The sequence below is a fragment of the Amblyomma americanum genome, chromosome 8 (genome assembly GCF_052857255.1).
Source record: "Amblyomma americanum isolate KBUSLIRL-KWMA chromosome 8, ASM5285725v1, whole genome shotgun sequence".
NCBI lineage: Eukaryota > Metazoa > Arthropoda > Arachnida > Ixodida > Ixodidae > Amblyomma > Amblyomma americanum.
In genome coordinates, this window is record NC_135504.1 from 41,004,914 (window position 1) to 41,022,584 (window position 17,671).

Sequence of the window (17,671 nt, forward strand, 5' to 3'; positions counted from 1 at the left end):
AGCGCTTCAGTGTTATTCCGAAATGCCGTATTTTCGGCATTTTCGCTCACGAGATCGTCCAGTAAGGCTTACAGGAACAGAACACTTATTTCAGGCAGAAATGTTTGCCTCCATTGTCATAACAAGAGGACAACGCAATATTTGAGATGCGAATTGGCGTCTGCCAAGCAAATAATGGCTGTCGCCAGTCTAAATGGAAATAGTGGCAGGAAGCCACCCTACTCATCTGAGAAAGCAAGCGCCGGAAGCAATAGAGGGGGAAACTGCGAGCGTATCGTTGGAAAAGATGAGCGTTGGTTAAGGAAGAAACGCAGACTAATACTGCAGATGAAATTAAGGGTGTGGACAGGATTTGGACACAGCATGCATTGCGTAATCTGGCCAGTGGTCGTTCAAGGCGATATACTGGGCAGCAAGGAAAGCATATAATTGCGGAAGGTGGCAAGAAATTTGACGCAGTTACAAAAATAGGAAATGTACTTCTATTGGGTGATGGCGGCTGTCATGCGAGATGATTAAGTTTCGATGATTGTGACAGACCTTATTTGCATGATGTAAGCAACGTGGCTAATGACGATGTATTGGATAGCTAATGCAAGAAACGGTGAGCAGCGGGTTGAGCAAAGGTTAGTAATGGGTCGGCGGCAAAGAACTTGCTAGTTCAGACAACCTAGTGATGGTATAGCTGAGGCTTTGCGCATGCGCCTTATTCATCCTGCGGCAAATTAACCGCGAATTAATGATCGGGTCACCAGTCGCACTCGACTGCTTCACGAGCAATATGCAAATTACCGGATGAACATCATGCGGTTGCTCTGTTTCTCATCGTGCATCACTGACACTCTAGAGCAAATGATTTGACACGTCGCAGCTAAAAGCAGAGAACTGATGGGCATTGGTTACCAGCTTACACACTCAAAGAAATCTTTAATTATAGCATCCTTCAAAAATGGAATGTTATGAAACATCTTTAAAAACATATTTCTGATTGGTTTAAATATATTTAAAACTGCCAAGGCTCTCGAACTGGAAATAAAACTTGCGCCACTTTGTTACTCGTATGTGCGAGATTGTGAGGGGTGCCGAGCTAATGGTTTCCGGATGAATTTTGACCATCTGTGGTTCTAATAACAAAGCTGATAGACACTTTATCTGTGCATCGCCTCTTAATCCTTTCTAGTCTTCATTCCAGTCCAAAAGCAACAGAATTTAAGGAGGCACGAATTAAATACCATATTTTCCTGCTAGCTTTGCTGTTTAAAAAGCACAGATTAAACATTAAACACCCTTACTTCCAGCCAGCTTTACAATATAATCCCTGCGTATGCAGTGGTGGAGGTGACGGGCCCGAAGCATCGCACCAGCGCTGCAGTGGCCTTCACTCTGGGCTTCACCGTCAGCCTCCTCATCTTGCCGGGAATTGTGTGGGTCCTCCAGAACTGGCGACACGTCCAGGTCGCCATCACACTTCCCTTCATAGCCATACTCATCTGGTCCTGGTGAGCTCCTACCTGTCTCGCATCGCATTTACGAAGCACGGCGCATGTAATAAATGTAGAAGTAGGAGGGTATTAACGGCGAAGCGGCAGCCGAGAGGCGAATCCGCCAAACGAAAGAGGATGATGCTTTGTAGCCAAGACGTAGGCAGTGTGGCAATAGATCTGTTTTCATGCTGGTTCTTTATAAAATTTGTCGCGCAGAAATTTCTCTTCCAATGTAGCAAAAGCTTAGAAAACGAGAAAAAGTTTTTCTAAAGTTTGCGGTTATAGCGCGCTGGCGTTCTACTACGTGGCCACAGAAAGTTGCCGAGGACAGGTGCTGTCAGGGCGGACAAATTAGCAGTGTGTGGATACGTGTGTGGGCGGACAAATGATTCTCACCTAAGGCCACGGAGCAAGACTATATAGGAGGTGAAACTCCCGTCAGCGCGAGCGAGCGCAGGCGACCAGATAGTCACAATTGTATGCGCCTACGGGGTCGCATGCAGTGGCGGCGCTATGCGGCGCATCGTGGAAGCAGCAGCAGCAGCAGCAGCAAAAAAAAAAAAAAAAAATGCAGCGCCCGGGCAGGCGGCTCCGACGCGCGTTCAAAGCAGACGACAAGCAGACGACACGGGTGTTTGCTTCAACGGGCACGCCGTGACGTTGTATTTCAGCAGTTTCTTTCCAGGCCGCCAGGCGTCGCCAGCAGGATAGTGGCACCGCGGACTTGTGACCTTTTCTGGTCGCTGCAGACAGCGAAGTTTCCACTCCTATATAGTCTTCCTCCGTGCCTAAGGCCAACGATCACTATAGCTTGTAATGTGTACTCATAGTGCTATACTAATAACATAACAATAATGTTTCGTTAATAATGAAATAATTATGTCATAGTGGGAGAGGTCTATTAGAAGTGCTGTAATGCGATGATTGAAATTGCATTCCCCATTATGCTGCACATTTTCCGACCGTGTCGCCCTCATTCGGCACTCTCATCTTCACTAAGTGAGAATCACCGACACCGCACATTCAACTGTGAGGACCTTCCAGGTTCCTGCCGGAGTCTCCTCGGTGGCTGGTGGCTACAGGACGAATGAAGGAGGCCGCCAGCACCATCCTGCGAGCGGCTTCCGCAAACGGCACTCACATCGAAGACCTGGACTCGGTGCTCAGCCAACTGAGGTTGAAGATACTCAAAGTAAGTATCCTGGTTATGTCGATGAGTTACGTGCACTAGAGATGTTGCTTTGACTGCAAGCTTCTGTAAAGCGCGCGTGTTTTGGCGCGATGTACCCAAAATTTGTTGGGCTACAGCGCCGAGGTTAACCGCGTTTTCGAAATTCTAAAAACTGATATGGATATTAAGTACACTGGGCTACACGTCTCTCAATAATTAAGCAGCATAATTGCAGTAGTTAAAAAGTTAACTTTTGAATATTAGTCAACCAGCCTGCTAGTTAGCACTCTCAGCTGTATTCTGATGTACTAAACCTTTGACAATGCTATGCTGAAAAAGCGCTCTTCTAACTCAAAAAGCCTATTTTTTTTTTCAGAAAATATGTAAAACTTTAGGGGAAACACCCTGTATATATATGGTCCATACCATCGTCTTGCAAAATTTGTGAAAAGAATTTGGGCGAAACATTTATTTTTTAAAAATATCAAGACCGAATCACTTGGTGTTTACGAGACAGTGAGGAGAAGAAATTAAAGTTGGCTTGGATGGATAGAATACCAGCTCCTAACCATAAAAAGACCACTCTTAGCGAAAACGAAGCTGTTGTGAGGTAGAAAAGAGCAAGAACTACAATACAGGTATCGCCGCCACAGCCCAATCTCGGAAGTTCAAGATTTTTCTAATTTTCAATTTGTGGTGTTCGTCCGTTGGAAATAATGGCATTTAATTGCTTAGATATTGATTGGAAAGCAGCAAAAATTGTAACTCAAGTGCAGCGATGATTTATACCACAAGTGGCCGGCTACGTTCATGTGAAGTCACGGGAATGTAGCTTAATTAAGCCACACAAATTTTTCGTTATTGCGCATAAAATTGCTTCTTAATGGAGACAGAAACTCTTTTTACACTTCTAGAACGAGACAATATTTCAATAGTTAATTTGAAAGGGGATAAAGAACTAAAAGCATCTATTTCGACATCTCGTGCTTCTTTACAGTTTTCTACTGACGATGTTCCCAAATCCGAGAAACCTTACACAGTCTCAAATATTTGCCGTCTTTTTAAAGAATAAAAATTATTGCGACTTCCGCTACTACACCGTAGCTGGAGTGTAAAGTTAATCGACCACAATCTACTTTCGACAGGATACACAGGCTAAATCGGAAGTGAGCATATGGCGACTAATCCGACAAAATTCTAAAAAAAGCGCACTTTTTTTTTTTCACCGGAGAGATACAGACTTTTGTTTCTGGGAACACAGCAGAAACCGGCTCCGTACTGCGAAGAAAACAAGAATTGTTTATTGTTCCCTGCAATTTTCCGCATCTAGCTGAAATAAAGCATATAAAAAATTACTCTCGCATTAGAGCTCTGTGTTGTTCATGAAGGAATGCGTTTGTCTTCTTTAACGCAGAGATTTAGCGTAAAGGAATACACGCCAAGTGTAATTTCATTATGGTTCAGAAGCTTTCATGAAAATGAATACGTCAAAGCAAATGCAGATGACATGTTTCATAATTGCAGTGTTTGAGCTACATTCTCTCGTAAATTGTGCTGGGTGTGGTGTAACGTAAATTGTACGTATTCACGTGACGTGAGCTCAGTGACTTTAATGCCAAATTTTTGTAGATTTATAGTGTATAGGTCTAAGAGTAAACTTAGTCTCGCATGCCACAACTTTGCTTCACATTTTATTGAGGCAAAGGAGGATCCGCAATGAGAAAAAAAAATTGTTTTAATGTTATTTCTGTCAGGTGCATAGAAGAAAGTGATGCCCAAAGGTGACACTGACCTTGCCTTTCCTTGTTAACGCAGCGAGTAACTTGGTTTTCATTTTTTTATCGTACTCGCGTTATTTCGTGTATTTCATTTCATTTATTGATACCCTCAGGGCCATTTGGCATTACAGAGGGGAGTGATTAAAAAGATAACACATTAAACAAAAGCAAGCAACGCAACAAGAAATAAAAAATACAAGTTGTTGGGCTCTTAATTATATAATGCTAGCCAGTGCATTTTTAAAACGATAATGGTACAGCGTGGAATACGCTGGAACTTATCGAATTCAAGCGCTCTTGAGTACGTGTCCAATTCCTTGCAAAGGTAAGTGGAAATAAATATTTACATAAATGGAAGACAACAGAAAAGCACTTACATAGTAAATACAATTACTATAGTTTAACGGTTGGAATGCCGCTGTACCATCTAGCGGTCGCTCACAAACGTAAGTAACGACTAAAGGTCGATTTAAGGTGAAAGCGACGATGATGTGACTCTGCCTGAAGTTAAATAGGAGTAACACCCAAAACTTATTTCGCTTAACAAAATGTTTCCTTCTTGCGATGTCTCCTTCATAAATGTGCCCAGGAGAAGGAAGAAGCTGTGAAAGTGCGCTACACAGACCTCGTGAGATTTCCTAAAGTTCGGGGCTACAGTTTCATCCTCATCTTCAGCTGGTAAGTGCGTCAGCAGTGCTCCGCCAACTTTGATGCAATGTGATCATAGGCACGTGGCCTAAGCTTGCGATGTTCACATAAAGGGCCTCTCAGTCTCAGACAGGGAAGAAAGTCTTGGGCGTAAACGGCGTCACGCAAAAAGCCATGTAGTGAAGATTAGCGGTCCTATATGTATTTCTTAGCAGTGTAGTTCTTGCGTTTTACGAAAAGGGAATATCAGCGGAAAGACAAAGCAACGTTTGACTCACAGCTGATACTTCGAGCATACTAGATTTTTTAATGGCGCAAGATTATTGAGACGCTGAGAAAATATCGAATGATTTCTTCCCGCAGTTATTCCCCGAGCCCCCTCCGAATTCCGACTGCGTTAAGTATAGATTAAATGACGTCGAACCCTCGTGTAAATAAAAAAAATCGCTATCCAAAACAAAACAGCACTTACTTCAGGCAAAATGGCCTTTTTACATTATTTGTCAAGAGATGGCCACAGAATATCGTTTGCAATGAAGCCAAATTTACCAACCTTCATCCTGACTGTGACCACACCGTTTGAAGAAGGCACGACATCCCTTGCCAGCTTGTCCTTAGCTTGGACATCTGAAGTTGGTGCGCGTGATTGCTTCACGTCGAGCGGAATGCGAAGCGAGTGAAGCTTTGCATTCTTTTTTCTCAATAGCACTGTCTCTGCTTCCCTATTTCTGCATTATTTCACCGGTGCTTGGCACCAAAATAGCGTTGTAAGTGACGCGATAGTCCTGAAAGTGAGGTTCTAGAAACGTAGGGGAAAGTTCGTTTGTTGAAGCCTGCTTGAGTTTTGAAGGCACTTGCAAAGCGTCACATGTGGTTTAAGCTTCGGCATGGAGAGAGGGAACGAGCTACAAAAATAACAATGGGGTGGAGCGCATATCGCAGGTTCTCTCATATCATGCATGACAGTTTACCTATACCCCTCAAGAGAACAGAGATAGAGAGAGACTTAAATGAAACAGGAGAGGTCTGCCTGGTTGTTCAAGAGAGCAGTATACAACGCTGTATCTTGCCGGTACTCACCTACCGGGCAGAAACGTGGAGGCTAACGAAAAGGATTCAGCTTAAGTTAAGGACAACGCAGCGAGCTATGGAAGGAAAAATGATTGGTGTAACGTTAAGAGACCGGAAGCGGGCAGAGTGGATGAGAAAACAAACTCGAGTTAATGACATCCTAGCCGAAATCAAAAGGAAGAAATGGGCTAGGACAGGGCAAGTTATGCGAAGGCAAGACAATCGCTGGTTCTAATATGGGTAACGGTGTGGATTCCAAGAGAAGGCAAGCGTAGCAGGGGGCGGCAGAAGGTTAGGTGGGAGGATGAGATTAAGAAATTTGCGGGGATACGGCGGCCGCAGGTGGCAAAAGGACGGAGTTAATTGGAGAGACATGGGAGTGGTCTTTGCCCTGCAGTGGGCGTAGTGAGTACGATGATGATCATGATGATGATGATGCTGGAGAGACCGCCAGTTTGACGAAGATGGCGGCGCACATAATGACTGGTGACCCACGGGGCGTCGTTCATGGCCCGTTTCGTTGAGGCACCGGCGATTCGTGGCCACCTGGCTGTGTCTCGCTGCCGGATCAAGATCGTGGCCCACTAGTTGACAGGTCGTCCAGTACGGCTCCTCGTACGTGGCCCTATTGGGTGACGACCTTCTGTGGTTCTTTAGCCGGTGCCTGGCTGGGAGCCCGATGCGAGAACTCCTTGTGTAATTTTTGCTCGAGCTGCGCGCATTGCCCAACAGTTCAATGCTGTCGAGGCTTCTCTCAGAGTTTTGATACCCGTCCTCGACTAGTGGGTCTGCGATCTGCGCTCTGCCGTACCCTTCTCAACAGCGGCCGCTGTCAGCTCGCCCTTTTTCGCCCGCCCCTTCGGCGCAGCCCCGCTCCATCTCGTGACGTATCATCTGATTCGTCCGATTGGCTTCCTCGCCAGCCGCGCCCCTGCCCAAAGTGACCAAAAAAGCAGTTGTTGCCCATTGCATGCTAACTCGATTGTGGTGAAGCCGCCGTCAATGCTTCCAAGCCAAGTAAAGCAATGGATATTGATTTCAAAAAATTTTATTCCTGGGAAAGAGGTTGGTGCTAAGAGATAGCGTATAGTGGTCGAAAGCATATAGGCCTAGCTGACCGGACTCTCCTTAAAATTCGCGCCTGTCCCCAAGCGCACGCACCCGCCGGCGTGTGTTCTCTGGGGTGGTCGGCGTTCTTCGCCACGTACCTGGTGGCGTGCTGATCGCTCGTTCGAAAACGATGTAGCTCCAGTCGAGCGAGACAGTACAACCTGTGCAGATTACGACGGTTTTCTCGGTCAAAACGATTCTTACTTTGATGCGTAGGGGGCTTAGGGGAGTTGGCTTCCTAGCCTTTCGGGGCTTGGATCCAGGGGCTCATGACAACTGCGGCGAAGGCCGCATGCCACAGCGGGTGTCTGTTTCTGAAACCGTCGTCGCCACTTTAGCGGAGGGGATTGTTGTGACGCATGTCTCTTCTTTTTTCTTTCTTCGCACAACTCTTTGATCAAGGGAATCTTCACGCTCAGGTCCTCAGAGCTCAGTCTTACGAAGCCGTGGGTGTAGGCTTGCCGTTTGTCTTCAACCTCGCGTTGACTGAACACGGCTGTTGATATTTCTTCAACCCGATCTGTACTGCGTGCGGTTGACAGCTGATACAATGGCTGACTCGCAGCCGAGTGTATCGGGACGATGGTGACTTCGTTTGTCGGCGGAAACGTGACCGCTACGTTTGCAGCGCTTTGCCAATCCGCAGCAAGGATCACGTCCAGGGCGCCTGGAAAGGGTGCTTTCACGACCTCTTTCATTTCATTTCTCCATTCTGGCTGCTATCCTTTATTTCCGCTGCCCCAGCTCAGGTGCTTCAGTATCGATGGCAGATGCCCGGGCTAGCAAAAATCTTTTCCTTCCTTTTTACTATCATTTTAATAAAAAACCACTACCACCACCACGACTTCTTCGAGCCGGACTCTCGCTGGGACGAAAGTCGCGTCCAAAGTCTCCACATGCGTCGTCCTGTTGCAGCGGTCGAGTACTTCTATCTTTTCTGGAGATGTCCACTGGCCGGCCGTTGACTAGGGCGGTCACGATGGGTAGAGCGTCGCCGGTCGATTGGAAGAAAGCATTTCTCGACTGCTTATTTTTCCTCTGTTGCCTTCGTCGTTGGTTCTTGCTCCTGCTCAGCGTTGTTCCGCGCAGACCGTGCTCTCCGTTTTCGGTCTTGTGCAGTGCCTCGAAAAGTGTCCCGTTTCCCAAAGTCGTAAAACTCGTGGTCTCGTGACTCGCAAGGTGTCATCGCGGATTGGATATAGAAATTGTAAAGGTCGCCGAAGAAAGTTCCTTGCGTGGAACAAAATGGGGACGGTGGTCTGCGTAGCGCAGTAAGAATCGACAACCCTGGGTTGAAGATAGGCTGCAGGAGGTTTTCCTTTACAAGAAGATTCCATGAGAAACCGAAATGGGCGTTTTCGTGTGAAAAGCGAAGGAAGCTATCGCTTGCGTGACAACTTGGCAAGACTTAGCTTTACGACTAGAGTAAATAGAAAGAAGCTAAAAGCGTGTTAGCATGCCAGGTGCATGAACAAATGCTCCACGCCATTTGTCTCTCTGCCTTCAATTCATCTCTTTTAGTTTCGCGTTTCGCCAACCATACGCGACTGCGTGATGTTGACAAAGTCGTGCTTTTCACTGTACACGTTGATATGATGGCGGTTTTAAGGAAAAGGAACGAAAGAAAGGATGCCATTCTCCCCTCTCTCCCGAGCCACGAAATGTTCTGTGGTGAAATCATGCGAACCCCTCCCCCTCCCCTTTTGCGCAAATGGGACACTTCCCTACTCCACCTCCCCGACCTTCCCAACCAACCCCTGACAGAGCATCCAATGATTCCGGGCTTCGATATAACCAGTAAATTAATAGGAGGCGCAAAAAAGCCTGACTACGCTATACCGAACATTTCGAAGTGTGACTTGCCTTCGTGTGCACACGTCCAGACGACAAGTACTCTTGTGGAAACGTGGCCTAGAAAAATGGGGCTTCCATCTCGCTCCTTGTTTATCCAATGTTATCAAAAACTCCACCTTCTCTTCCCTCACTCCGATGGGCACAGTATGTGCTAACTGATGTACTCCTTTCTGTCCATGCGCAGTATATCTAGTGGCGCCGTGTTCTACGGTATCCAGCTCTCCCTCACCAGCATCGGGGGTGACCCCTACATAAGCTTCCTACTGGGTGGCATAGGGGACCTGCTCGGGGTGCTGGTCTGCTACAGCACTGTGCGCTGGTTCCGAAGACGGAGGGCCACCCCTGCTGTGTATGGCGGAGTTGCGCTCTGCTGCCTGGGCCTGGCTTTCATCCCACGCTGTGAGAACCAGCTGATGGCGGCGCCATTTTATATTCATACTGTTTTGTTTCCTCCGTGTTCTATTCTTCCTTCTGTCCTTCCTCCCTTCCATTCCTGACTGCACTGTTTTCCTCCTCCCCGTCCTTTTCTTCCTCTTTCCCTCACATACTTTCTCAATCCTTCCACCTATCTATTATTCACTTTCCTCCTTATTTCCTGCCTTGGTTCTCTTATTCCTTGCCTTCTCATGTTCCTCTTTTCTTCCCTAGCTTTCTTTTTCTTTTCTCCTGCTCTCAAATCATCCATTCCTTCCTGCCTTCTTTTCTTTGTTCCACCCCTCCTACTTCCTTTTTCGCCCCTGTATTCCTTTTTCCCTCGTTTCCTTCCTTTCTGCTTTGCTCTTTCCAGCCTTTCTTCCTCTCCTACTTCCTTTCTGCATCCCTCTATTCCTTTCTTCCCTCGATTCCTTATTTTCTTCTTTGCTCTCTCCAGCCTTTTTTCCCCTCCTACTTTCTTCCATCGTCACTCTATTCCTTCATACCTTCGTTTCCTTCCTTTAATTTTTTCTTCCTCCCGCTCTTCCTTCCGTCTGTTTTACGTTTCCTCCGTCTTCTCTGTATATAAGCTTCAATTGCTTCTCAGCCACTGTGTTTTCGTTTCCTGCTGCATTTAAACCCGGTTTTCTTTCCTAACTGATCATGCCCATGAAAGTGTAGTATTGGAGTATGGCCTGAATAATCATGACCAAAACAAACCCACAGAGCAGAAATAGGAAAAAAAAAATGTCGAAGATGTGGTGTGCGCTCCTAAGTACTATGTTTAAAAAAAAAGAAAGGTTAGCCGGTGTTGGTGATTGCATAACACACCTGCGCGTCCACTGAACTGTGCAGCCCAGGTGTGGCTGCGGCGGGCGGATGGCCTCGTAGGCCAGGCGCTGTCCACCACAGCGTTCACCCTGAGCTGGATATACGCGGCGGAGGTGTTCCCAACCGTGCTTCGCACCATGGGCGTGGGCGTCTGCCTTATGGCCATACGGCTGGGCTCGGCGTTGGTGCCTTTCCTTCTGGAAACGGTGAGTACTGCGCCCTACGTAATTTCTCCTCACCATCCCACTATGCCCCGCGTGTGGGACGGCCAAGTGCAACCCCACATACACCACCTGTGGGAAGGCCTCCAACCCATGGCTGTACTCCCATACCCTAACCCGTCCACCTACTCAAGGGAGGCTGCTGTGCGAGTTGCTCAACCAGCTGGCCAAACTTGGCTAGTGGATATATAGCTCTCCGTGAAGCCCTACGGTTGTGTACTCTGGGACAAAGAGGAGTGAACCCTTAAGAACCTACTTTTATTGTTTGCTTCAAAATACAGTTGCTACCACCACCACCTCCACCCCAGGATCTTCTCGTGTTCTGCCAAAGCACCGCATTACGTTGAGGACACGTAATGCTAAAGCAGCAGCGCAACGAGAGACGAGTGAGCGTTGAACGGATACTGATGACACTCTTAAGTTCGACCTAATTGATAGACTACATCGCTCTAATGATAAATAGGAAGCCTTTACTAAAACGGAGCTTTTATAAGATAGGAAAGATCAAAATATTAAGCACAGGTGTCTCCACAACCAGCCATTCCGCAAGCAAACTTATGGAACGTCAAAACAGTCTTGTGGACAAAGTAGTTCATTTTCACACTGTGATCACAGTGTCCCGTTGGCACGACGCTACAAGTGTGATTAGTGTGGAGGGAAGAAGCATGTTGTATTTTAAAATCATATTAACTAGGTAATAGGGGCATTTTTTGCTGCGTAGCAAACACGCACAAGGGCATGAAGTGCCAAATAATCTATTATTACAAAGAGCATGCAAGGTTTGGATATAGTTGACGTCAGCGTCAGTGCAATTATAGGATGCCATACAGATTGTCGATGGACTTCTTATGGACATTGCCTTGCTATACTTATTTCTTTTTGTCCACTCGTAGCCTATAGATTCTATAATAAATATCTGCTAAACGTGTGTGACCTAAATCTATAGATGCTCTATAGATTGTCTATAAGATTTGAATTGCCTATAGATTAGTCTATACGAATTGCATGATAAAAAGCTAACCGCAACCACGGATGGTCTCAGGCACCCACGCGCAAGTGCGTTTCCTGATGGGCATGGCGCAAACGGACGTGGACTAGCTTTCTGCGTCGTCATCATTCGTCTTCGTCACTGCCAGCGCCCACAAGCGCTAGCACCATGACCTATATGAAAACTAACTGCCCAGATGGTGACTCTTACAACTCTGTTTCCTGATCCAAGCTTAAAAGCTACTGGACTTGGTTGCTGACTGCCGGTTTAGCCGCAAGCAAACCATTTCTATGTTGATTTCTTCTATTTCCTTTCTTTATTCTCAAAAGACTGTAAAGTGTTTGTCGTTTTTCTTTTTCTGACTACACTGCTTACAGGCCAGAATTGAGTGATCAGTGAATATAAAGTGATTAAAAAGTTTGCCGGGGTTAGCGGCGTGAATTACTTGGTTCCAACTTCAAGATTAAGTGCCGCGAGAAAGCTCATGCCAAGAAAAAGAGAAAACAGGGCTGAAGTGCTGCAAAGAAATAAATTAATACGTCACTTTAGGGCAAATCAAGCGCGATTAAAAATTTTCAGGCGCAAGACAAGGTGAGAATGCTATCAGAGAGCTTTTATTTATGCTCATAATCTATTATCGTGTTATGCTTTGCCCCTAAAGAACAGAGGGGATAATGATGATGACGTTAACATTTGCTGTCTCATCTGTCTGCTTCCAATACCAGAAGCGGTACACTCATGAGTCGGTGCCCATGGTCGTGTTGGCGGCAATCTACATGCTGGCCGCCATCTTGGTACTGCTACTGCCGGAGACGTTTCGGGTCGCCTTGCCGGACACTTTGCGTGAGACCATGGAGCTCAGCAAGAGCAAGTACGCAGCACCAATTATGTCACGGTCAATGAAGGCTGCATCTTTCTTTCAGCCAGGTCTAGCAGGGAGAAAGTAATGAGTTGGCGCTTTCTACGAGGGGCCACAATAGTACACATGCTTCTAGCCAGTTGGATGCTGCCGCCCTCTCCTGGCACCATGTCGGGGCCTCAGGAGCTATTAGCGAGGTGGAGCACGGGAAGCTTGCTTTTTCGTCCAACAGGTGGCGCCACTACAGGCGTATCCTCCCGCGTCTGCGTTGTACCGGATGTTCTCTGCAGCTTGGTAGCTTTGCACTGCGGCGCCTGGCTGCTGAACCGATTTAAATGACTACACATTTTTATGCATGTTGATGGTGGCTAAACAGTAACACTGCCGCGGTCTGAGACTTCAGGAAACCTTAAACGACCAAAGAAAGGCGAAAACATTCTAGGGTGCGCGTTACTCGGCTTGGGTTGTCTTCCTAGGCCTGCCTATCTAACTCCCATTGTTGGTATATTGTGTATTCTTAGCTGAGACCTTGCTTGCGAACCCTATTGAAAAATGTGTACAGGTTTGAATAGGAGACAAATAGGATTATGACACATTTCGTTTAACATTATAGGATGAAGCTTCCAAAGCGATTCAGCCTTTGAGTGACTCCTTAGTGGAGGGCATTGTTAGTGCCCGTTAAGAACCCCAGGAGGTCGAAATTATGCGGAGCCCTCCACTACGGCGTCCCTCATAGACTGAGCCGCTTTGGGACATCCATCCTATAAACCCAAACCAAATGTGCCATAATCCTATTTGCTGACCCGTTCAAACATATATACAATTTTCAGTAGGGAAGAACTCTGTTAGAGGTCGGTTTAAAGGAATAAAAGACGTGCTACAAGTTTTCTGCGTGAACATATTCCATGAGCTATTCACTAACCCGCTTACCAATGAACGAGGCTATCATACGTTTGAGATAATCTAGATAACTCGAACATATTGGATATGACTAACGATGTTTCCTCCCTGACTTCAGCCACAATTTTCCTCAGTCGCCTTTCGTTCCGTCTTGTAGCTTCACTTACGTACGCAGCAGCCTCGTCTTCGAACATAGCCTTTAAAACTTCGCTACAACCCCCCCCCCCCCCCCCCCCTCTAATCCCTCACCATATTAAAAATTTTAGGCAAGCCCGGTCATCTAACAACGCAAGCTTTCCAGAGATGATGAACACTCAACCGCAGACAAAGACAAAACACCTCTAAAGTAGCGAATTTTGATGAAGAAAGTCGCTCGAGACATCATCGCGTAATAACCAGCGGTAAATAAAAAAAAATCTCATGTTCACGTTCCTAACCTCCTCGAAAGCTCGCATGAGCTGTACGCCGCTCTTTCGGCCCACTGTGTTCAAGTAGTGTATGAATGTGAGAGCAACAAGTGGCCACCATATGAATAGGAACAATGTGCAGGAGCTGCCTGACATTTTCTCTGTTTCTCCTTTCATGCACAGGAATGCGAGGTCCGACCCATCCGCAAAGAAGTTGATGGTCTGCGATAAAGCTACTGTCGAGGATGGCAAGCAACAAGGCGGCCAGTGACGAAGACCGATGGGTGTTCTCGTGGGTGCACTGCCTGTGCTCTTGTCCGAATTTAGCGAACTGTGATCTCAATCCTTCAGTCAGGCTTTCTTACTGGGACTCTTCAGTGTGAGCTGAGAGCACAGACCGGTGCTTTTTGTGCCGCAATAAAACATGTAGGCCGAGTGTGGCTGAAGACACCAGCGCTCGGCTTGCGGTTTATCACAGTGTGCCAGGATAATACCTGATCATGAAGAATGCTCTCATTCTTTACATACCTTTACATACCCCATGAAGGTCATGAAAGGAAACGAAAGACAACTTCAAGCAGTTTTTGACGCTGGTAAAAATCAATCATTTAGTTCTTCGTGGCTGCTTTGACGTTTGTTAGCGTGTAAAAGACGAATTCATTGCTGGGATGATTCTGGCCACTCGATACAAATTCGTGACGTCAAATAAAAGAAAAAAAAAGTCTCCTTGATTACCGTTTGGAAGCGAATGGCGATGAGAGACATTGAACACAAAAATACTGACGCCTTCGTAGTTTGCTTGTTAAAACAAACGGTCGTGATGATATATGTACTTAATATGTGCCCGTTATATATGAACCACAGAAGCTTAAGTTTACATGTACAGTACTTCATTTTTCTCCCTACTATAGCTTGTCAAAGCTCCATTCTCGGTGAAAGTATCCTCTTTGCGATCCTCTATGCGACAAAAAAAAATTGTAATGCATTGTAATGTCTGGTGTGCCCACGCCAGGAAATTCGCGGTCTGATCCGTTCTACACCTGGACTACATCGCCGCAGTAATTGATGCGTGCTGCGCTGTGCTCTGTTGTTATTCGTACCCACTGAGCGTTGACAGTCACACTCCTCTAGAGCTTTCGTTTCTCTGCGCTTCTCCTTTTTGCTGATACCCAGGACAGCAGCCAACTGGTAAACGTAAAATTCAAGCGAAATCTCTTAATCGATCAAGCTCCCTCCTTGACCTAGTGTGCAATGGCATCGTAAAGCTTTGGCTGACTACAAGCTGGAGACTTCACTTTATAAGCTGTTTCTCGCTTCTTGGGTCCTGGAGGTCCTGGAGCCACTTCGCCTTTGCAAAAACCCGCTACTGCGTTGTTATGATAATGGGTGTGCCCCACGAACCTGTTTTCGCCAGTTATACTTCTTTCATTAATGCCGCCAAATTGAATGGGGGCGCTCGTAGTTCAACCAGTGAGAATCATCGAGTAGTCAGAAGGCCTTCAAGTTGGCCCGTGATGTGCTAAAATGCTATTCGCCCCAACAGTGAGGTGCGAACAGCTGGGCTCAAAGAACGCCCTGCAACTCTGTTTCCATTCGCGGTTGACGGAAGCGTACAGCGTACTAAGGGACGAGGACACAGGAAAGAAAGACACATAGGACTCACGAACGCTGACCTACAGCAGTTGATTTCGAAGCTCAGGACGGACTATATAAGAAGAACATGGCCATCATCACGCATGCGCAGCAGGCAGGATATTCAAGTGATGATGAAGGTACGATAGCTCCATGTGAGTCGAAGCAATCGATGTCTTTGACATGTAGGAAGTACCTAACTGGTCTTTCATTTGTTTCGATAATTTGTGGAGTTTACATCTGCTTTTAGTGACAACAGTGCAATCTCCGTAAACAGCCTGGCACGTGGACGTTCCATCTGTTTCGGTTTGGTTTTTGGGCATGCTAAGGCATGGTTGGCATGGCTCGTTCAGACCACTGGCCGTCCTCTCAGGCGTCTGCAACTACGTGTTGAGCAGGGCGCATGCACCGTCACCAAAAAAAGTACAAGATTGAAGTGCGAGCACTAACACCACACAACAACTGCAGCCTTTTTTTCATCATTTTTGCTCACAGCTCAACAAGAACGGGACACGAGACGAAAGACTAACACGAAGAAGCGCTTGTTTGTGTTAGGCTTTCGTCTCGTGTTCCGTTCTTATTGCGCTGCGAGCAAGAATGACGAATACTTACTAACTCGCCCAAATTTCCGCCTTGCTGAACAGCCGCTCGGTCAGCGACACCACAACGCACTCCGCTGGCTCATCGCCAAGGCTACACAGCCTGTGCATGAAATAAATAAAGAAATAATAATAATAATAATAATAATAATAATAATAATAATAATAATAATAATAATAATAATAATAATAATAATAATAATAATAATAATAATAATAATAATAATAATTGGTTTTGGGGGAAGGAAATGGCGCAGTATCTGTCTCATATATCGTTGGACACCTGAACCGCGCCGTAAGGGAAGGGATAAAGGAGAGAGCGAAATAAGAAAGATGTGCCCTAGTGGAGGGCTCCGGAATAATGTCGACCACCTGGGGATCTTTAACGTGCATTAAATGAAAACGGCCAACGACCACGTGCGTGATGGACCGGGAAATAAGCCAACTAAACTAACTAAAGTACATAAACTGACTTCCCTGACTTCGCATTGACGTAACATTGGAGCTTTTTTATTCGTCAAGAACACTGCATGTTTTTTTGCCCTCGCTCATGCACTTTGTGGCAGGATTGCGTGATCCCCTGCATGAACGTGTGACCACAGAACGGCGATCTGAAAGTGATGCTTTGCTAAGTGGGCCGGATGCGCGCCGCCTGTCCGGAGGCGCCTAAAACCTTTGCCGCGTTCAGAGGTGCACTCGGCAGCGGGGATCCTATGATGTTCGCATCGGTTAATGTAAACGGGCTAGACAAAGCGGCGCGCATACATAAAAATCAAAACGAATGTTATGGGTACTGTGCAACCCGCGCACACACAGCCATATACTGAAAATAACAAGAAAACGCCGAGCCTTATGGTTCGTACGGGGTAGATTAGGTGAATGGCTCTTGCAAAGGAAGAAAAATGAAAAAAAAAATATAACAAGAACAACCTTTAGGGGCTTTAGGATAACTTCGTTTACATTTGACAGCTACCAGGGCATAAGTAATATGAGGAACTTTATTTCTGAGAACTCCACGTTGAGCTTTATACATCCGGTGTTCCGATGACGGACGTTTTTGTGTTTATTGTGGAGTCTGTGCGGTAACATCTCACTTTTTTTTGCTTTTTCCATCTTTTGCGCGCTTCACAAGCGGCGAAACTATCTTCCGTATATCAGAGAAAAGACGTGTTGCACAATGGAGACGACAGAATTTATCAGGATTCGTCGAAGGCCTTCATTGGATCTCACCGCTTCAGACAAAGCCAGAGGAGAACACGGGAATGTATACGAAGCATAATTTGAAAATAGGTGCACTAATGAGAACGCAAAATTTTCAACTACATGTGTGCGTGCAGGGAATGCAAGCTGTACTGCGCTGCAATGCAAACATTGGCTGTGTAGGGCCTTCGGCACGCTTCTTGTCTCAGACCATGAGAGCCTAGATTAGAGGGCTCTTGTGTGAAGAGCAGCAGAAGTGCGAGATAAGAAGTGGAGGCTGAGGAACATTCAAGTGCAGTTGTTGCTGCCACTTCACGGTGATGGCCTAGTGGCGATAAGATAGGAGGCGAAGTTTGGATGATAAGTGGAGTCAATTAAAAAAAAAATTCAGGTATCTTTCGAAGAAACTGCAAAGAGCAGATAATGCAGATGTTGACACGGGTTGAGCCCTATTGTGCACACATCTTTTAAGGCAGGAAGGATTGTCTATACAGTGGAACTTTG

The 17,671-nt window shown here is 46.2% G+C and overlaps 1 protein-coding gene across 1 annotated transcript in view; it reads left to right on the forward strand.

Annotated features, from left to right (window-relative positions):
• The window catches only part of LOC144101457 (solute carrier family 22 member 3-like), a 37,276-nt gene extending 23,122 nt beyond the window's left edge, over nucleotides 1-14,154 (forward strand). Inside the window, exons 4-10 of the mRNA XM_077634637.1 lie at nucleotides 1,331-1,499; nucleotides 2,529-2,676; nucleotides 5,023-5,111; nucleotides 9,301-9,515; nucleotides 10,386-10,567; nucleotides 12,296-12,441; nucleotides 13,920-14,154. Coding sequence (XP_077490763.1) covers nucleotides 1,331-1,499; nucleotides 2,529-2,676; nucleotides 5,023-5,111; nucleotides 9,301-9,515; nucleotides 10,386-10,567; nucleotides 12,296-12,441; nucleotides 13,920-14,007 — 1,037 coding nt within the window. The 3' untranslated portion in view covers nucleotides 14,008-14,154. The remainder of the gene's footprint in view (nucleotides 1-1,330; nucleotides 1,500-2,528; nucleotides 2,677-5,022; nucleotides 5,112-9,300; nucleotides 9,516-10,385; nucleotides 10,568-12,295; nucleotides 12,442-13,919) is intronic.
• The last annotated feature ends 3,517 nt before the right edge of the window (nucleotides 14,155-17,671 follow it).